Here is a 22,719-nt window from a genome sequence, read left to right on the forward strand (position 1 = left end):
AAATATTTTGGTGTTCATTTGTCATTGTCTTTAGTTATAGACCTTGTTATGTGCAAGTTTGTTGCTTTTATAGTTTAAATGTTGACTATTATTTTGAATAATTTGCCATTGTTATTTAGTTTCTACAGTAGCCTATAGCTGTTTTGTAGTTAACAGAACAATTTTGTAGGGTTCACTTTATTTATTTGGAATGTTTTGCACTCTTAAATTGATTGTTCATTGTCAAAAATATTTAGGTTTTTATTAGTGTACATTTGTCTTTACTTAGACCTTTATATGTGCAAGGTTGTTGCTTTTAATGTTTACATTTTGACTTCATTATTTTTAATAGTTCTACAGTAGTCTATCGCTGTTGTTTGTTTTGTAGTTAACATAACCATTTGTGTTCACTTTATTTATTTTGAATATTTTTATTTACTTGTGTTCTTTTGTCATTGTGTTTATTTATAGACCTTGTTATGTGAAAGTTTGTTGCTTTTATAAAAAAATCTTGCTTAGAGCCACAAAAGTCCCAGGGCCGGCCGAATGAACAAACATGAACAAGGAAGAACAACAACAACTAACTAACGGAAGAATGAAAGAATGGTTACACAAAAGAAAGAACTGAAGAATGAACAGGAGAACAAACAGAAGAATTAAAAAGATGAAGAACAGACAGATGGAAGAACTGGCAGAAAACAACAACTGAGGAACGAATGGACGAATTAAATAACTTAAGAATAAACGAATGAAAGAACGGACAGACTGTGAAGGGTGTGAAGGAGGTGGGAAATATGAGAGAATTTGAGGAGGTTGAAAACCAGACGGGCAGAAGCATTCTGGATGAGTTGCAGAGACACGTGTTGCCACATGTAGGTCGGGGGGGGGGGGAAGACAGGAAGAGTTGAGTGTCGTCTGCATCGCTGTGGTAGACGAACTCATGTGAGGAGATTACCGAGCCAAGAGACTTGGCACAGAGGGAGAACAGTAAGACCCCTAGGACAGTGGTGCAGCTCGATTGTCATTTGCCAGAGAACTGCAGAATTGGCATGTTCGCCATTGGCGCCCCGTTCTGATCACAGATAAGACCAGGTTCACACTCAACACATGTGACAGACGTGAAAGAGTCTGGAAACACAGTGGCAAACGTTATGCCTTGCTGAAATGCCTAACCAAGGCCTTGCTAAAATGCTTACCCAAGGCCTTGCTAAATGCCTACCCAAACCCATGCCGAAATGCCTACCCAAGGCCTTGCTGAAATGCCTACCCAAACCCATGCCGAAATGCCTACCCAAGGCCTTGCTGAAATGCCTATCTACCCAAGGCCTTGCTGAAATGCCTATCTACCCAAGGCCTTGCTGAAATTACTACCCTAACATCTTTCTGAAATGACTACCCTAATATCTGGCTGAAATAACTACCCTAACGTCTTGCTGAAATTACTATCCTAACGTATCGTTGAAATGGCTAGCCTCACATCTTGTTGAAATGCCTAGCCTGCCTACCCTTTCTTGCTGAAATGATGCAGAGAATAAACCAAAACTACGGGACTATGGATGAAACTATGGAACTATGGATGAAAGATTGTGCTGAAATGATGCAGAGAGAGTAAACCAAAACTCTAGGACTATGGATGAAACATTCTGGTGCATTCTTTGATGTACCCTGTCACTCCCAAATACACAATAAGAAAAATAAGAAAAAAAATAAAAAACCTACTCATTCTACTCTCACAGCTTTAGGTAGAAAGGTTCAATCCATGGATGCATGGTTGAAGCCAATGGTCCTACCTGGTGATGCTTCCCAGTCTACGATATGTCATTATTTGAAGACCTGGAAACAAAATACAGGTTCAATTTCTATCTCAGGGTGATTTGTTGGCATGTGTTACAATTACAAACAAAGCTAAACTTTTTTTTGCATCCTTTTAACCAGATTTTAATATTTAACTATTTGTATTGATGTTTTTACTATCTGTGCTTTTGTTTTACTTTTTATTTATCCATCTATTCTTGTTCTCATGATTTGAAGGTGACATTAATTGAAGCTATACATAAAATGTATTACAACGTTTTGCTCTTAATGCATTCTATCGACAAATAGTCAAGACAGCAGTTTACAGACAAACAGTTCAGTGTTCTATTACAATACCTGTGAAATGTATCCATTTTGGGGTTTTAAAACAAACATGTGTCCAGTGTGGTGGTAAATTGACACCTACCATAAAGGTCTCCACCAGGACTGGGATTCACCTGACCAGAACAGGTGCCTTGAGATGCTGCAGACCTGAGGGAAAGAGACAACGTTACACTATAGGACACAACTTAACACTGCAGTAGTATATTAAATGTATAGGCTGGGTTGCAGCCCACAACAAGAACTAAGAGACCTGACAAGACTGTCTATCGTATAGCATCGCTAACTCCCTGCTTTAGCCCCACACATGCTAGCATGCAAGCCCATTAAAAGGCTGCGCAAAGCTGACCGAATGTTGCAAACTTTGGTCGCACCCTTATGCATAATGTACCATCAAATGTCTGTGTTTCTCTCCCAACAATTCGCCATATCCCCTGTGAATCTAACCCCTTTCCTTTTCAACTCGTTTTTGCAAAGTGACTAGAAAGCTAGCTAGCTCGAAACAAGGCTATGTAGCTTTGTTTTATCACATGCAATCACTACGCTACGATTTGCTGCACAGCGAATAAGCTAGGTGTCAGTTAGCACAAGATAGCCAACTTACTTCATATTAGTCAAACTTGTCGAGTGGCTGTTAACATTACATATCTTCCGTGCTAATTGATGAACGAGCTAAAAACACTGAACTGCCCACGTTAGTTGATTAAAACACTTGAGTGAACATGAGTAGTTTACGAAGTGGATGGACATTAGCTCGCTGGCTAGTTAACTTTTTTTTTTTTTTTTTTTTTGCGATCTGGGATCATGGACATAGCAGGCTGGGATGAACACACACACACACACACACACACACACACACACACACACACACACACACACACACACACACACACACACACACCCTAACCCTAACCCAGGTATGCTGCAGACCTGAGAGACAACATTAAACTAGAGGACACAACTTAACACTGTAGTAGTATATTACATTTAGGCTGGGTTACACCAGTTCGGAAACGCTTTTCTTGTTGATTATTCCTCCCCTTTAATAATACCAGTTGGTATTGTATTTTATATCGTTGGAAAGCCTGATTAGTCACCTTTACAACGAGGTACAACTTGTAAGGATCATGCATTCGTGGAATGAGCAACACAGCTAAACGTGTGGGTACTGGGTAGCGGCCCAAAAAATGTGCACAAAAATAAATGTGCCAAAATCCCCTATATTCTTCTGTTGGTAACAACACAATAACAGTCAGACAGAGAAATAAAACGGCCGTTGGCTTCAACTAAACGCGCCCTTACCTTCGGTCAGCACACCTGCCAGCACACCTGCAAACTCCTCAACTTTCCCCTTCCTCTTTCATGGAAGAAAGATTTGGAACTTTCCAAGCCTCTCGTAGTGTCCCAAGTAGCCCCATAGTCTATTTGCTGAAGGCTGAATGTTATTGAAACGTTGAGTTGTTAATGACAGACGGAATAACTAAGCTGGGACGGAGGTCTGAGGAGAACAACGCGCGACGCAGCTGCCTCTCATGTAAACCTATAATCTAGTGAGTTAATGAGTCTCTTATGTAGGTGTGGTCGATTAATCCTATTGGTTGACACCTTATTAAACGACCGTCCTGATTGGATATCAATAATGATTGGTAACCAATTAGAATCGACCGTTCATGACTGCCACCTATTCCACAGCTCAGTGTCCTCACAGTTTCGTATGCTAATATAATATAATATAATACTAATATAATATAATATAACACTTGTAATATATTATCAAAAATAATCATCATCTTCCTTCATTCCTTCTTCTAGCATTGTTACTGCCAATGGCACCTTACATTAAAAGTAGTCCTAGGCTACTTTATGCATGCATGTTGTAAATGTAAAATAAAAATAAAATAAAAAAGCATGAACGCACTTACTGTAATGCCAAAGCAAATTCCTATATGTGTATGCATAATGGCAATAAACGTTATCTGAATCTGAATCTGAATGTATTCATAAATGGACAGCCTACATTAAGGCAAAGTATTCCTTATTCAAAATGCTTACGGTTGGCCTGGGCATTTCATTCGTTCCTAGAGCGCTTTCTTTTTTCGGCTCCGTTTAATGCCAAATGTGTGTCGGATTTAGTGCTGAAAATGCCAACTAGATTAGGCTACCTGAGAAAATGCATTCATATTTAATTAATAACAAAAACATCGATGTTGTTGCATTAGATGTTGTTTTATTCGACATGATGAGGACAGTGGAAATTGTTGAACGTTTTTAGTAATCCACTAAGCCTATATATTAAATACAAATATATTTGATTAAAGCTTTATGCAGTTGTCTCCTATGGATCTTCCAGTCTAAACTTGTTTGTCCCCAGACAGCTTCGTTGTCATGGTAACCCTTGATTATGACGCAATCTCTTGACAAGTGTATTGTGACGTCATAACCATTTAATGCATAAGAGGTATGCCAATCATCAACAACATTCATAAACGCTTTGTCTATCGGAGTGTACACACGTAGGCTACACAGTGCAGGCTAATCTATGGATAGATTTCCCTAATGTGTGATAATGTCTAAACAGCTGCTAAACCAGAAACATGTGAGCTTCGATGTCCAGCTCGGGGTGTTTGTCCTCTCCACGCTCCTGCTGCTCCTTGCCTGGCTGATCCACCTGTGGAGAGATGGAAGAGAGGTAAAGCTGCGTTAATATTATTGTACCGCTTATAAAAACATGGTTTTCACCAGGTACGAGGAGGAAGAAGGGCTTTGATAGTCACCAGTTGTTTTCACAGATTATTTGTTTATTTACATTATCTGTTTTCTATTGTTGGTAAATATGTAAATACATTTGATTTAATTTAAAAACAAATAATATTATATTAATATTGAAGTCAACTGCAGATTATTAATTATTAATCTCTGAGTATTGGAGAAGGGGCAGGATTAAATAAGTTTATGCTTCTTCCTACTCCTTTTCGGACATGTTAAGTAAATAGTGTTTTTTGTTTTGTTTTGTTTTTTCTTGTTTTTGTTTTGTTTTTTCTTGTTTTTGTTTTGTCTTTTGTTGTTATAACTATTTCTTTTTACACATGTTCGAAATAAAGCTTTCATTCATTCATTGTTGCGCAATGGAATTAGCGTTGGAAAGCACTGCTGGCCTCAGTGTTGGGGCTGGGCTCAGTGTTGGGGCTGGGCTCAGTGTTGGGGCTGGGCTCAGTGTTAGAGCTGTGCGTGAGGGATGTGTGTTAAGGCTGTGAGGGATGTGTGTGAGGGATGAGTGTTAAGGCTGTGAGGGATGTGTGTGAGGGATGTGTGTTAAGGCTGTTAGGGCTGTGTGTTATGGCTGTGAGGGATGTGTGTTATGGCTGTGAGGGATGTGTGTTATGGCTGTGAGGGATGTGTGTTAGAGATGTGTTTTAAGGCTGTGAGGGATGTGTGTTAGAGATGTGTGTTAAGGCTGTGAGGGATGTGTGTTAGAGATGTGTGTTAAGGCTGTTAGGGATGTGTGTTAAGGCTGTTAGGGATGTGTGTTAAGGCTGTGAGGGATGTGTGTTAGAGATGTGTGTTAAGGCTGTGAGGGATGTGTGTGAGGGATGTGTGCTTTGTGTATTTCAAAGGCTAATCCTTACCCTCCCATGTTTGTGTTTGAACAGGAGGACATCATCAATGAGACACTCAAGTAAGTTCAGATCAATTATGATTTGTCATATTTCATAGCTAAATGAAAAAGGTTTGATAATAACAGTAACAGTTAGCCTGAATGAGAGCCCTGTCTGTGTCCTCCTGCAGAGAGAAGCTGAAGGAGCTCAAGGATGACTGGGGCAAGACGCTGGACCGGATGGATACTCTGTACCCTGACTCCTCCTGTACTGGCTCCAGTTGCCCCTCCCTCTCTGAGCAGTCGTCCAGGTCCTGCTTTCAGACGCCCTCTACAAGCCCTGACCGAAGCCCTACCCCCAGAAAGCGCTTCCGACGCTTCGTGGTGCCAGGTGCCAGTCACCAGTCGCCAGTCATGTTAGCCCCAACAAACAAGCACTTGCGCTACCGCATGCATCTCCTGGAGTCGACATCGGAACTTGGTGGAGATGCGGTCATCGATGTCCAGCTCGGGGTGTTTGTCCTCTCCACGCTCCTGCTGCTCCTTACCTGGCTGATCCACCTGTGGAAAGATGCCACCGCGCGGCCGGCAAGAGAGGTAAAGCTGCGTTAATATTATTGTTGCGCAATGGAATTAGCGTGGGAAAGCACTGCTGGCCTCAGTGTTGGGGCTGGCCTCAGTGTTAGGACTGTATGTTACGGTTGGATGTTAGGGCTGTGTTAGGGCTATGTTATAGGGCTGTGTGTTAGGAATGTTTTAGGCCTGTAATAGAGCTGTGTGTTAGGGCTGTGAGGGATGTGTGTTAGAGCTGTGTGTTAAGGCTGTGAGGGATGTGTGTTAGAGCTGTTAGGGATGTGTGTTAGAGATGTGTGTTAAGGCTGTGAGGGATGTGTGTGAGGGATGTGTGCTTTGTGTATTTCAAAGGCTAATCCTTACCCTCCCATGTTTGTGTTTGAACAGGAGGACATCATCAATGAGACACACAAGTAAGTTCCATCAATTGATGATATGTCATATTTCATAGCTAAATGAAAAAGGTTTGATAATAACAGTAACAGTTAGCCTGAATGAGAGCCCTGTCTGTGTCCTCCTGCAGAGAGAAGCTGAAGGAGCTCAAGGATGACTGGGACAAGACGCTGGACCGCCTGGAGTTAGGGATGGATACTCTGTACCCTGACTCCTCCTCTACTCGCTCCAGTTGCCCCTCCCTCTCTGAGCAGTCGTCCAGGTCCTGCTCCCGGACGCCCTCTACAAGCCCTGACCGAAGCCCTACCCCCAGACCAGATGGGGAGGACGTGCAGTGGTGGCATTGCCCCCCAGAGGCCCAGCAACCCCCCAGGCGCCCCCTGGAGTCCAGCCAGAGTTCTGCGTTGCGTCGCTGGAGGCAGGCAGTACGGATGATCTGCATCATCAGGATGCTCCTCCCCGCCAGACTCCGATGCCCCCGCCACGCGGTCACGCACCCTCTGGCCAAGACGTCTGCCGTCAGGATAGGACCCCTGGTCTTCTGCCCACGTGCCAAATCCCTGTGTGTGACTGCCAGCCACCTGATAACAACCCCTGACATTGACCGGAACACGACCACCCTGCCCCAGCCATGTGATACTGGTGACACCTCCCCCTCTCAGGGCCCCAGGCGGACGGACAGAGTGATCTTCATGAACCAGGAAGATCGGTGGCGCATGGAGCGGAACCTGGTCTTTAAACAACTACAGGACCTCCAGATAAAGCCCACCTCATCTCAGGTCCAGCCCATCCACGCAGCCATGGGAGAACCCAGCCCATCTCAGGTCCAGATGGGAGAAGCTACCCCATCCCACCTCAGAGAGAAGCTGAAGGAGCCCAAGGAGGACACTCCGCTCTACACCCACCGCCTGCAGCTAGTGGACAAGACGCTGGACCGGATGGATACTCTGTACCATGACTCCTCCTCTACTGGCTCCAGTTGCCCCTCCATCTCTGAGCAGTCTTCCAGGTCCTGCTCCCAGACTCCCTCTACAAGCCCTGACCGAAGCCCTACCCCCAGACCAGATGGGGAGGACGTGCAGTGGAGGCATTGCCCCCCAGAGGCCCAGCAACCCCCCATGGGCCCCCTGGAGTCCAGCCAGAGTTCTGCGTTGCGTCGCTGGAGGCAGGCAGTACGGATGATCTGCATCATCAGGATGCTCCTCCCCGCCAGACTCCGATGCCCCACCCTGCCCCAGCCATGTGATACTGGTGACACCTCCCCCTCCCAGGGCCTCAGGCAGACGGACAGAGTGGTGTTCATGAACCAGGAAGATCGGTGGCGCATTGAGCGGAACCTGGTCTTTAAACAACTACAGGACCTCCAGATAAAGCCCACCTCATCCCAGGTCCAGCCCATCCGCGACGCAGCCATTGGAGAACCCAGCCCATCTCATGTCCAGATGGGAGAAGCTGCAAGCCCTGACCGAAGCCCTACCCCCAGACCAGATGGGGAGGACGTGCAGTGGAGGCATTGCCCCCCAGAGGCCCAGCAACCCCCCAGGCGCCCCCTGGAGTCCGGCCAGAGTTCTGCGTTGCGTCGCTGGAGGCTGGCAGTACGGATGATCTGCATCATCAGGATGCTCCTCCCCGCCAGACTCCGATGCCCCCGCCACACCGTCACGCACCCTCTGGCCAAGACGTCTAGCGTCAGGATAGGACCCCTGGTCTTCTGCCCACGTGCCAAATCCCTGTGCCAGACTGTCACCACGGCAACAGAGAGAAAGCCCATCATGGTGTTCCTGCCGGCTGCTTCCATCCCCTTCATCTCCCAGGAGACCAGAGAGGTCCAGATGGGAGAACACAGCCTATCTACGGTCCAGATGGGAGAACACAGCCCATCTAAGGTCCAGATGGGAGAACACAGCCTATCTAAGGTCCAGATGGGAGAACACAGCCCATCTAAGGTCCAGATGGGAGAACACAGCCCATCTAAGGTCCAGATGGGAGAACACAGCCCATCTAAGGTCCAGATGGGAGAACACAGCCCATCTCAGATCCAGATGGGAGAACACAGCCCATCTAAGGTCCAGATGGGAGAACACAGCCCATCTAAGGTCCAGATGGGAGAACCCATCAGATCTCAGGTCCAGATGGGAGAAGCCATCAGATCTCAGGTCCAGTCCTCCCACTCAGCCTGCCAGCCTATCTGGACCTATAAGAACCTGGTCTTTAAACAGCTACAGCACCTCCAGGGCCCAGCTACAGCACCTCCAGAGCTCCAAACAAGAAGAAGAAGAGAAGGACAGGTTGTTGGTTCTGAACCAGGAAGCTATCAGTCCGGGAGCCAAAGCCTGCTTTTCTGAAGAACCGTGTTTTGTTGGGTAAACGTTTTTTTCTCTGCTGTTTCTTGTTGGTTGGATAAATACCTATTTTTCTGGGATTTTGGCATTTTGGGCATGAAGGGGTTAATATCTGAAAATTCTCAAGGGAGCACAGGGCACCCTCCTGTATGTTGAAGAGGAACCCCCAAGCAACAAGAAACAGCTGATTATTTTTTTATTTACCCGACAAAATTTGAACGTGACACCATAAATTGCAAAGAAGAACAATAAACGACAACAATGTCACATGTGTGTGTGTGTGTGTGTGTGTGTGTGTGTGTGTGTGTGTGTGTGTGTGTGTTTGTCACGTGTGTATGTGTGTGTGTGTGTGTGTGTGTGTGTGTGTGTGTGTGTGTGTGTGTGTGTGTGTGTGTGTGTGTGTGTATGGGTATATGGGTATATGTCACGCAACTGTCATTTTCATCCTCAACACCACCTGAGGTGTACTGTCACTATAATAACTTAGCAACAAGGTATATAAACATGGTCATAAAGAGCAGCCTGTTGATTGGTCACCTGAGTTCACTGTGGGGGCGGAGCCTCAAGGAGGAGCTCCATGGGCAGACTGCTAAATAATAATAACAACAACAACGTTATCATTATTATTATTCCCCCTATACTGTGTCTCCTAAGATTTCTACTTCCCCCCTTGTACTGTTTCTCCAGTGTCTATAAATGTTTTTCTTCTTCCATCACGACGACTGCCAATGGCCCCTGGCCTGAGCTAGATTACTCTTCTTGCTACGACATGATTTGCTTAGTCAAATGTATCGATTGTAAGTCGCTTTGGAATAAGGCGTCTGCTAAATGCCAAAAATGTAATGTAAATGTGGATACTACGCAGGAGGCAAGGTTTGCAATATTCCAAAAACGTACAGTAGGTACTTTACTGAAGAACACAGGTAGAACAGGTACGTCATACGGTGAAGGCTCAGGACTGAACATAGGGTAGACAATTAGCCAGGCTTAAACACTGGTGGCCAGTGGAGGAAGCAGAGAGAGAGGAGAATTCCTCACACACACTACTATATATATATATATATATATATATATATATATATATATATATATATATATATATATACATAAATGGATCTTTGAAAATAAAAACTAAGAAGGATGAAAATGATTAAATGTGACTAAAACGAATGTGCATTTTCGTCTAAAAACTAAGACAATCTAAAATAGCCACCAAAATGAATACTGAGTTGTAGTTAAAACTCCAGAAGGCTAGGCCCAACTACCAGTTCTGACCCATTAGGGTTGGGGTTAGAGGTTGAGGTTAGGGGTTTGGGTTAGGGGTTAGGGTTGTGCTCCCTGACCAAACCGCTACCGTTATTGTTCAGAACCCACCCCATGTTAGGTCCAGTCCTTGCACTCAGCCAAGGGAGAACCCAGCCCATCTCGGGTCCAGTCCTCTCACGGAGCCAGCCAGCCTATGAGGAGGTCTCCTCCAGCCCTCCTATCAGTGAGGTTCCATCTGCCAGCCAGCCTATGAGGAGGGCTGCAGCTCCAAACAGGAAGAGAAGGCCATGTTGTCATTTTTGAACCAGGAAGCTATTTTCTTCTTTATTGAACAACAACAACAACAACAAAAAAAAATCCACTATCCCCTAGCCCACCACTACCTATACTGCTGCTCTGTGAGGCAGCATGGAATCAGAGGTCTGATGCTGCTCAGAAGAATAGTTGCAGTGTGCCACCTGAATATCTTACCCAAAATACCCCAAAAGTGGATATTAAAGATATTCAACACAAGAATGAATGAACTGGAAGAGGCGTCCACCTCTACATTTCAGAGATGCAACATGGAGAGAAAAATGAGTTCCATGGCCTGTACAATATTTAATGAGCTACGACTGGAAGGAAACGCTTCGGAGCGTTTGTCCTTTGTCGAGTAACAGAGGCAGATTTTTGTGAGTGGCTCATTTTGGAATGTGCTACCGTTATACGAAACAGCGCCCCCTCCGCCTCCTCCTCCTCCTCGTCATCACAACCCCCCATATCAGAAGCTTCGCAGCCTGTGACTCAAGGTAATGTATACTGGATACATTCTAATTGTCTTATTGTATATATTCACTGACACTGACAGCCTGTTTGTCTGTTTTAGGTAACAAACTGTGGCGTCGTTTAGACACCACAGTCCTGCAGGCGAGGACCCAAAATGTAACTGCAGACGCAACAGTGGAGGTCCATACCTACCTGGCTGAGCCAAACAACGAAAGGATGCAGAACCCCCTACAGTATTGGGAAGAACACAAACATGTGTATCCTAATTTGTATAAACTTGCTGTTAATTATCTATGTACCCCAGCTTCATCTGTGCCCTGTGAAAGGATATTTTCAAAAGCAGGTGAAATCGTCTAAAAAAAAAAGAAACCGCCTGAAGCCCAGCACTGTGGAGAAATTGTTATTTTTAAATAAAAATGAATAAATGAATAAAATGTTGTTGTTCCTAGTAACACAAGCACATTTATTCAATTCAAAGCTTCACACACCAAAGCCACGGTGTCATCATCACTCTGCCTGCTAGACATTTATTGTCCACTTGATGGCGCAGTAGAGCAAATGAAGCAACACGAAGCTTCGGTCCATGTGTGACGCAATTTGATGGAAAGCTTCAACAGTTCAAGAAGCTTCATCTCGCCATCACTAGGAATAACTAAGCTTGGACGGAGGTCTGAGGAGAACAACGCGCGACGCAGCTGCCTCTCATTTAAACCTATAATCTAGTGAGTCTATACCACACCTCTTATGTAGGTGTGGTCGATGAATCCTATTGGTTGACACCTGATTGAACGAGCGTCCTGATTGGATATCAATAATGATTGGTAACCAATTAGAATCGACCGTTCATGACTGCACAGCTCAGTGTCCTCACAGTTTCGTAGACCTATGCTAATCGAATATAATACTTGTAATATATATCATTAACAAATCATCAAATCATCATCTTCCTTCCTTCTTCTAGCATTGTGACTGCCAATGGCACCTTACATTAAATGTAATGTCCTTTGGGCATTTGGCGCCCTATAGGACCGGCTCTGGTTAATGTGATTACTCCATAACCTTTGCACTACTGTTGTGGACAATACTACTTTGCACATACTGTATTACATTGCGCAATTGTCTCTTGATATAGCTTATTTTATACATCTGCACATTACATACTGTAATCACTGCTACCACACTGTACACACTACCTTAACTGTACATAGCTCATAACTGAATATACCTCTAAGCTAAACTGGTGTTTATAATACTACCTCTGCACATACTGTATATTGCACACTTACCCATCACTATCATTGTCATGTTTATTTATTTATAGCCTATCATGTTCTTATCACAATTTGCACTTTTTGGAGTTGTACACAGAACACTCTAATAAAGATAGAAAGTGCTTAAAATGACGTTTTTAGCCAATTTCATTTATTTTAAATAATATTGGGGGTGTTCCTTGGCCAGGCATTTGGCGCCCTCTAGAGGCGACCGCCTATTTCACCTATATGCCAAGAACCGACCCTGACCTTTACACAATGTATAGACTTGCTTTAGGAAATTGTTGATAGTTGATTGACAATTAACACATTTCTACTCTAACCATGTAAAAACATAGACCTATTAAAAATATATATATAATATATTATTTTAGTAAATTGTTGGAAGTTGATTGACAATTAACACATTTCTACTCTAACTATGTAAAAACATAGACCTATTCAAAAAATATATATAATATATTATTATATTATATTATACAATTATTATAAATTATAAACGGACTCAAAACGGAAACCGCACATTGTCTTGCCGACTACTTCCTGTTTGGGGTCACTTCTATCTGACTGTCATCAACATAGGATGCTAGACCTTCTGTAATGCTCTAGTCTAGTATTAGAACTACTCAGCACCGTGTTCATTAAAGCACTTCTATCATGTTCTTATCACTATTTGCACTTTTTGGAGTTGTACACAGAACACTCTAATAAAGATAGAAAGTGCTTAAAATGAAGTTTTTAGCCAATTTCATTTATTTTAAATAATAATGGGGGTGTTCCTTGGCCAGGCATTTGGCGCCCTCTAGAGGCGACCACCTATTTCGCCTATGCCTAGAGAACCGGCCCTGACCTTTACACAATTTATAGACTTGCTTTAGTAAATTGTTGGTAGTTGATTGACAATTAACACATTTCTACTCTAACTATGTAAAAACATAGACCTATTAAAAAATGTATATAATAATATATTATTATATTATATTATAGAATTATTATATATTATAACGTTTATAATATATAATAATTTTATAATATAATATAATAATATATTATATATATATTTTTTTTTTAATAGGTCTATGTTTTTACATAGTTAGAGTAGAAATGTGTTAATAATATAAACCGACTCCAAACGGAAACCGCACATTGTGTCTTGCGACTACTTCCTGTCTGGGGTCACGTCTCTGACTATCATCAACATAGGATGCTAGACCTTCTGTAATGCACTAGTATTAGATTATATAGATTATTATACAGGACCGTGTTCATTAAAGCACTTTATTATTGGGAAGAAGAAGTCTACACCAAAAGGGTAAGTTCAATGTACCAAACTAGCCTATTCAGATAGGTAACTGTTGTTGGTTAGCCCAGGTAGCTATCTAGCTTATCTATCTACAGTAACATCACAGCTGGCTGTCAGACACGATCATCATTTTATGAATTACTAACTCAAAAATGTCAACATTTTAAACATAACACCACACAGGCATTAATAAACACCTAATGGATCAGATTATGTAAAAAAACTCAATTTTGACCAAAAATGGAGATAGAACCTTATAATTCTAACGTCACGAAGTCTCAGTCAGTATTAAACACTGTCACAGATGTTGAGTGTGGCAGAGATGGGTGATACTAGTAACTAGCTAGGTCATTTATATTGCCATGTTACGATTCACATAACAGGACAGGGTTCCGACCTCAGACTCGGCACTGATCGGATAGCATCCCTTTATTTATTTTATTTAACCTTTATTTAACCAGATAGGTCAGTTGAGAACCAATTCTCATTTACAATGACGATCTGGCCAATTGGCAGAACAGAGGCAAGTCTGTACACAAAACACAACCCAGTATATACGATATAAAACACAACCCAATATATACGATATAGAACATAAGTGCAATACACAAGAATCAAAAACATCTATACATTACAACACAGTATGTACTGTACTACTGTACTACTACAGTCCTCTGGCTATGGACATACTGGCAGTCCTGCAATGTCATGTATCGAAATTGAAATCGAAAGTGTCCCCGTCAAGCCACAGTTTGTAATTTAATTCCTTCTTTCACTCACTGTATAATTGTTCCTCTGGTGGGCATAATAACATACGAGATATAATACTCGAGAGTAATACTATGAATCGAGCTAACAAGGGAGTGTTACTTCCTATTAAATTAATTTGCTAAATATATTTGGCAAGCTTTACTACCCGTCAAAGGGGACGACCACCACCGGATGAACTAAACAGTCAGTGAAAGAAGGCATTTACATTTATTAAACAACTGGGGCCATTTTTTATTTTGATACATGTCATGACAAAGTGTCTGACTTTCTGACTAGAGGAGGATACTATCCGTCTAACATATTATTCTGTTATCAACCACAACCCCTCGTTGCCATCATCATGTAGGTATAAAGTTAGTACCATGGATATTGCGATATTTCGAACTGGTGAATACCACGTTGTACAAGAATGTTCTGGGGGTAAAAGTGGTGTACCTGTTACGGTACATGTGGGAATACGGTACATGTGGGAAAACTAGGATTAGGGTTAGGTGCTACGTCGACTTGGTACATGCTGGCATGTCTAACCCTAACCCTAATCCTAACCCTACCCCTAACCCTAACCCTAGCACCTAACCCTAACCCTAGTTTTCCCACATGTACTGTAACATACCTACATGGTTAACCATTTAGGCCTAGGTTCCATCTCTTTAGACTTACTTCTTGTTCATCATTGTCATGGGTATTCCCATACTATGCTCTTGGCCAATTAAAGTAGATTAACATTTAAAGTACAGACTGTAAGAGACTGTAGAGTAGACCAGTGTGTAAGCAAGTAATAATCTCTTGACTAACTTTATCATTTAGGGCCGGTTTCACAGACCAGGCTTAAGCCTAGTCCTGGACTAAATCACACTTTCAATGTAAAATCTCCATTGAAGATGTTTTTTAGTCTAGGATTAGGCTTAAGCCTTGTCTGTGAAACCGGCCCATAGTCACATTGCTATTGAGCTGATGTCTCAATGTTGTGTGTGTGTGTGTGTGTGTGTGTTTTTCCAGGCCAAATGAACAAAGCAGCATTCCCTTCTCCTACTGCAGAGATGGCAGAGATGAACCGCATCCACTATGAGCTGGAGTACACGGAGGGCATCAGCCAGCGCATGCGCATCCCGGAGATGCTCAAAGTGGCCCCCTACGGCCCCGAGGAACCGGAGGGGGGGTCCCAGGCCCTCCACAGCGTCATGATGCAGGTCCCAGAGAGGATCGTTGTGACAGGTAACTACACCAGTCCTCAATTCAATTCATTATTCACTTCAACTTTATTCGCCATGTGCAGTGCACTAGGAACATGATTTTGTATTCTACCGTACTAAACAAGCTACAGTACATACAACAACAAGACGACAACACGACAAAATATACTACCAATATGGAGTGGATATTATGAATAAATACTGTACAACTAAGTGCTAGAACATGTAAAGTGCAAGGTGCAATGATCAGCAATTATTGAGGAGGGCTGTGGCTTTGGGGAAAAAACTGTTCAAGCGTCTTGATGTTTTTGTCCTGGTGGCCCTGTACCGCTGTCCAGAAGGGAGTAATGCAAATAAGCTGTGAGCTGGATGTGAGGGGTCAGCCACAATCTTGCGTGCTCTCTTCAGTGATCTGGAGGTCTGTGATGGGAGGCAGGGGGCAGCCAATGATCCGCTCAGCTGTCCGTACGACTCTTTGTAGCTTGGCCTTGGATCGGGGCGGCTGTGTCTCAGGAGGTAGAGGCTGTGTCTCAGGAGGTAGAGGCTGTGGCTCAGGAGGTAGAGGCTGTGTCTCAGGAGGTAGAGGCTGTGTCTCAGGGGGTAGAGGCTGTGGCTCAGGAGGTAGAGGCTGTGTCTCAGGAGGTAGAGGCTGTGTCTCGGGAGGTAGAGGCTGTGTCTCAGGAGGTAGAGGCTGTGTCTCAGGAGGTAGAGTCTGTGGCGCAGGAGGTAGAGGCTGTGTCTCAGGAGGTAGAGTCTGTGGCTCAGGAGGTAGAGTCTGTGGCTCAGGAGGTAGAGTCTGTGGCGCAGGAGGTAGAGGCTGTGTCTCAGGAGGTAGAGTCTGTGGCTCAGGAGGTAGAGGCTGTGTCTCAGGAGGTAGAGTCTGTGGCGCAGGAGGTAGAGGCTGTGGCTCAGGAGGTAGAGTCTGTGGCTCAGGAGGTAGAGGCTGTGGCTCAGGAGGTAGAGCCGCCGTCTATTGATCGCACGGTTCGAGCCCCGGCTGGCCACATATCGAAGTGTCCTTGGGACAGTGACACTGAACCCCAAATTGCTCCCAATGAGCGGGGCCGGCGCCTTGCATGGTAGCTTACCGCCATTGGTGTGTGAATGTCTGTGTGAATGAATGGGTGAATGAGAGGCCGTTGTAAAGCGCTTTGGTCCATTTACCATTAACCATTCAATAGCGTTTTTCTGTTATGTGGCTCATGCTCCTATTTGACCTTTCACCCCCTCCTCCCTGTGCACATGTCAGGAGACAGCGAGGAGTCCCAGTTCTCCAGACCCAGAGACCTGGACTTGATACAATCCACACCGCTAGAGACCTTGTCGCTGAAGACCCCTCCGCGGGTCCTCACCCTCAACGAACAGCCTCTGGACTTCATGGAGATGGAGGAGAGAACCGCCCCGGTCCAGCCCAGTGAGGAGGTAAAGGCGTGGGGCCAGGGGAGGCCGCTGACAATTCGGTTGTTAAGTCGTGACGTGTTTTTCCGGGTCCAAAGTTGGCTGAGGCGCTGTCTTCGAAATGCCTCAGTAATAATAATAATAATTCATTATATTTATGAAGCGCTTTTCCGAGGCTCAAAGATGCTGACAAATATGGGAAAAAAGGGAAAGTGCTGTGTCCCTTGTTGTATGAATAGATCCGAGTCTAAAAAAACGATTGAACTGTCATTCTACCGCTGTAGTACACTGGTACTCTGGTGCGGGGAATTTCTGGTTTGGACCCGGAAATTGCTTAACGTCACGATTGACGTCAGACTTAACAACCGAATGGGGAGGTGATTTGAGGGGAATGGGGGTAGGGGGTTAGGCTTGTATTTATTTGTCTCTCCTTCGCTAGGTGCGTTCGCAAGGGCGGTCACGGCGGGAACGCTCCGTCAGCGAGAACACCGCTGTCCGTCACAACGGTCAGCTGGCCAAATACGATTCTTCTACGTAAGTGTTAGCTGTTAGCTGTGCTTAAAACTCCACACACCTAAAAGTGCCATAGAATCAAGTCTGTGTCCACCTCTGTCCTCTACAAGCCTGCATCTCCTTTCCTTCTCCTTTCACTTGTCCAGTGGTTCTCTGTGTTTGTCGGTTTTCTGTGTCCATCGTTTTTCCTCTGTGTTGTTTGATGTGATTTCTTTAGCTGTAGTTGGATGTCTGGATGTCTTCCTTGATTTGTGGCACACGTTGCTTTCTGTTTGGCACCTGTTTCTGGTCCTAGTGCTGTCACTACTATGCTGTCAATGAGTGAGTGTATTGCTGCACGTACTCACATTTTTCTCAAACTAGTATGAACATACTAACGTACTATGCTATCAGGGGCACCTTCATACCAAACCAACCAACAATATTCACTTTATACCAGCCCCCTTTTCGTCACAAAAACATACTCGGTGCCTCCTCCTTCTGTTCAGAGTGTCATTGTCAGAGAGGGTTTATTGGGACCGTTATTAGATTGTCTTGGACTTGGGAGATGTCCTCATCAACAGAGGTGAAATCACTTACTTCTCATGCTTTTGTTGTGTCCACATTCCTCTTTTCCTGGTGGAGAGCTTGGGTGAAGTTTTGTGGTGCACTTAACTATGACTTTATTGATATTTTTACCCCACCAATACTTTTGTCTATCGCTTATCAATCTCGGTGGCTATCTCTCTCTCTCTGCGTAATGAGTAAAGTGCAGATGGTCTCCTCTCTCCCATCCTCTCCTTCACCTTCTCTCTTTCCTGCCCCCCCCCCCCCCCCCTTCTATCTCTGCTCTTTTTGTCTCTGGGCTTTGGCCACCCATGTTGGTTGGGCAGTGTGACCCCGTCCCCCCCAGCCCCCGTCCGTGCCTGCCCCCCCCTCGTGTTGGCTGAAGATGGACACGGCCTGTACAGCACTAGCGGTGTTCTCTCTTTCATCCAGTCCACCACGCGCCGGGCCTACCATCAGGTCCTGGAGGTTCTGGACGAGAACCATCGCAGGTGACCTGTCCGTGACCCCCCCCATCCTCCTTGTGTGTCATCTTAGCTGACCCATCTTCCCTTTCGGTTCCCAGTGCAATCATCCTTTTCACATTTAACAGGGTCAGGGTCAACAGAACAATTCTCAACTCGTAATAAAGATGAAGATATTTTGATCATTTATTTTTGGAGGAATTGGATAGGGAACAGCCAGCATTTTTTATCTTTTGTAATACTACTGGCCTAATATGTTGTGTATTAATAATTTCGCATGTAGCATTACCTCCTTGTTTGATGCGCATAACTAGCTGTGGCTCCATGCTTGGCTGAATGGGTTGAGAGGAAGTAACGTTAAAGTTATGTTGAAGTGCTGGAGGGCTACAGTGATGCATTATTAACTGTTAACCACTAAATTAGGCACTTTCTTTTAGCCATAAGAAAGTGATGGAATGGGGGAATACTTGTTTTTTTTTCTCTGAGTGCTCTGTTAAGTCGTGACTGAAGTAATGACACATTTAGGTTTACTTAACTAACTTAATGACAAGTTGGCTTCATGTGTGAGACTGAGTCTGACAGAGACTCTGGGATATTGCATGTACTGTATGGTGTGCTGTACTTTGTGTGCTGCTCTATCTCGCTTCTGTTTCTTTTCTCCCTTCCCTTTCCTCCTGCCCCTCTTCAGCAAACCTTCTCTGCGAGGGGGGTCGGCCTCGACCTCGAACCCCCTGCATGACTCCAGGTCAGTCCGTCTGGCACGCAGACCCCACTCCCTCTCTTCCTCCTCCCCCTCCCCATCTCTCTTCCCTCTCCCCCACTCCTTCTCTCTTCCTCTCTTGTTTTCCCTCTTCCTTTTCCTTTCCTTCTGTATTATTATTGTCACGACCAACCTTTGTGAATAGTTAACAGATAACAATTGCCACAAGAGAATAAAATAACGATTGTTTAATCTCGTATGCCAAAAGGGATAAATGAGAATAACGTTGACATGAAATTAATTTAACAGCTGAGCCGCCCACTTATCACTGGTCAGAAATATTCCCGTTCCGTGACAGAACTAGCTAACAACGATGTCGTTTGTTTTTCCCTTACCGAAGGATTTCGCTGTCCACGCTCGACACGACTCTGGACGGAGCCCCTGACGACATGGCCGTAGTAGACGCAGCAACACTTCGACGCCAGGTCCGTATACAGTTCGTGACGTTAGAATGATAAGGTTCTATCTCCATTTTTGTCAAAATTGAGTTTTTTACATAATCTGATCCATTAGGTGTTTATTAATGCCTGTGTGGTGTTATTTTTAAAATGTTGACATTTTTGAGTTAGTAATTCATAAAATACAAAGGTTCCATCTCACAAAACATAATGGAATGTAAAAACTTTGACGCTCAATATCTCTGAACTACCCTAGACGGAGATAGAACCGTATCATTCTAACGTCACGAGTTTACATTCTATGGTACTGCAGTTGTGTTGAATGTGGTATTCATTTCATTCTTATCTGTCCTTGACCTTAGATCATCAAACTGAACCGGAGGCTCCAACTCCTAGAAGAGGAGAATAAGGAGAGAGCAAAGCGTGAGATGATCATGTACTCTGTCACCGTGGCGTTCTGGCTCATCAACAGCTGGGTATGGTTTCGCCGCTAGAGCTCCTTCACCACAGCCAGAGAGAAGAAAAAAAATAGCCTCTCATCTCTCTTGTAAAATATGTGTCAAATGTTAGCAAAATATACTCTGTTCTCAGTCCCAGAACTGCAAGGCGTTGATGTGTCCACAGCAAGCTCTACAGTACTGGGCAAAATGGATCATGTTGTTATCGATTTATGTTATTGTATACACAAACAAACCATTGTTTTAAATGTAAAATATTATTATTTTTCTTATTTCTTTTGTACTACTATGCACTATTGTTTTATGTTTTTGACATAAATGTATGGCATTAAATTGTTGCCTTTTTCTCCTTTGTTAAAGTTGAGGTTTTTTACTTTTTCCCCAAAATAGGTTGCAATGTTGTGGTACATCCAGGATAAAGACTGTTGCCACATTGTGATACAATACTGTGAATATATCATAACTATTGCATTGACACAATCATTGTATCAGAATAGGATCCGATGCACATCTATCCAATGAGCTCCAACTGGGCTAAACTCACCACTAGGGTTGCAAAGGGTCAGAAACTTTCCGGGTAAATTTACAGAATTCTTCCATGGGAAGTTAAGCCCAGGAATTTGGGGGAATTTTGCTTAAATTCATTTTAAAAAGTTAGCTTATAACAGTGAACCTTTGTGTGCGATACACATAAGAAGATTCTAGGTCTTTGTGGCATATTTTGGCTAAATGATCCCCGGTTGCACTCTTCCATCACGTACAGCTGATTCTCAAGATCTTGCAGACTAATGAGATGGCATTGAGCCCACATTACTACACTGTCTGAGCCAGAGACTATACACTCTCTGGTAAATTGGTGTTAGGATGGATTATTCAATATTCCCATTATTTTGTTGTTCAGTGAAATCACTGAACAAAGTTCAATTCATCACATTTATTTTTGCAATTATATGTACTTATGATATGGTGAAAGGTTTATGTTTTCACCATATGATATGTTAAATATATCCAATGCAAAAAACATTACATCTAAATGATATTAATATTAATTTGCATATATTTCTGTTCATTCCCATATATTCATATTAATTCCCACGGAATGTTTCGACCTTTGAATATCCCCCAAAATGTGCAACCCTACTGACAGCCCAGCTTCCCAGAGTTCTACTGTAAACTTAGAGTTGATACTGCAACATTGTTGGAGTTCTGAGAATACACAAATCGTGACGTTAGAATTATAAGGTTCGATCTCCTTTTTTGTCAGAATTGAGTTTTTTACATCATCTGATCCATTAGGTGTTTATTAATGCCGGTGTGGTGTTATTTTTAAAATGTTGAAATGTTTTAGTTGGTAATTAATAACATACTATGGTTCCATCTCACAGAACATAATGGAATGTAAAAACTTTGACGCTCAATATCTCTGAACTACCCTAAACGGAGATAGAACCTTATCATTCTAAGATCACGTAATGTTGCACGGATTTCATTAGCCATAATGCCTCGCCTTCCTCTTCCTCCTCCTCTTGCTCTCACTCTTCCTCTCTGTTCTCCATGCTACTCCATTTCCCCCCCAACACAGTAGAGGTCACCTGAGGCCTATTTTGGTGGGCAGGTGAGAAGTGAGTGAGACCAGTTGGTCATTTGGGAGTGGCCTTTTGAAGGCCAGTGTTTTCTAGGTGAACAAAGTGGGCTTTGTGCTTTTTTTTCTCTTTTTTTTTTGAGCTTTGTAAAAATGTGATCTATTGTGAAAACAATGGAATTGTGCTTAGAGTTTAGCGGTCTGGAGTCTTGTTAATACATGAGCTTCAAGTTTTCTTGTGTGCATAGATACATTTTTTGTGTGTATACAATGGAGAAAAGCATGACTAGGCTGTAAATACTGTATTTCTTCATGATACTCAAAGTTGTGGTAGTCATTTACTCCCAAGATATTTCAGACAAACAGATGTGAGGACCGAACAAGGAACAAGGAAAAAAGGGCCACAAAGAACATGTGAATAGATTTGAAACATCTCGTTGAGTGCTGCTGTCATATTGTAAGATAATATCTGACATGTATTAATGTATTTTAATTGATGTATTAAATATTGTCCCACAAATCAAAATCAAAGTCAAAGTTTATTTATGCACAGAATACAGATGTCAACGCTACCTCTCAACAGTACAGTGTAAATACAACCCAGTACAGTAAAAATGTACCCCACGACCACGAATGATAAGCGTTTTGCTATGATACTCTAGTTGCGTCTGTTTTGCAGTGCAGGGTCCCTGTCTGTAACCAAAGGAAACATCATTTTGCCGTTAGGACACTATTGCACTAACTCTGTATTGATATAGACACCTTTACATCACACACACATTTCACCAAGAGCCTAAGACATAATATTTGCACAGGCAATATTTCCAGTTTTAAGAGTAAGAACAGCTATGTGGTGATTTCTCAAAATGTTCTCAAATTCCTTAGCTAAGATAAAATCTGCGCAGCAGAATTATTTGGTTACAAATGCGACTGGCTAGAAACCTAGGTTACACAACTCTGGTTACCCTATTGATATAAGCCGTGTCATAACAGACCTCACTCACAAAATATTA

General features: G+C 43.3%; 1 protein-coding gene across 1 annotated transcript; it reads left to right on the top strand.

The window, feature by feature from the left end:
• The first annotated feature begins 13,621 nt into the window (after positions 1-13,621).
• Positions 13,622-22,207, top strand: mffa (mitochondrial fission factor a). The gene is made up of 8 exons (XM_080548768.1): positions 13,622-13,632; positions 15,394-15,609; positions 16,837-17,009; positions 17,425-17,519; positions 18,371-18,535; positions 19,197-19,253; positions 19,609-19,693; positions 20,029-22,207. Exons 2-8 carry the CDS (start codon positions 15,399-15,401, stop codon positions 20,158-20,160), a joined length of 918 nt encoding a protein of 305 aa, XP_080404894.1. The 5' UTR covers positions 13,622-13,632; positions 15,394-15,398; the 3' UTR covers positions 20,161-22,207.
• The last annotated feature ends 512 nt before the right edge of the window (positions 22,208-22,719 follow it).

Source organism: Nansenia antarctica, assembly GCF_963989245.1.
Source record: "Nansenia antarctica genome assembly, chromosome: 19".
Lineage (NCBI taxonomy): Eukaryota > Metazoa > Chordata > Actinopteri > Argentiniformes > Microstomatidae > Nansenia > Nansenia antarctica.

Excerpts from the sequence above, each read along its gene's own strand:
- mffa (XM_080548768.1), top strand. The coding sequence starts at position 15,399 with ATGAACAAAGCAGCATTCCCTTCTCCTACTGCAGAGATGGCAGAGATG. Across the intron at positions 15,610-16,836 it reads AGAGAGGATCGTTGTGACAG|GAGACAGCGAGGAGTCCCAG; the intron begins GTAACTACACCA and ends TGCACATGTCAG. Across the intron at positions 19,694-20,028 it reads CAGCAACACTTCGACGCCAG|ATCATCAAACTGAACCGGAG; the intron begins GTCCGTATACAG and ends CCTTGACCTTAG.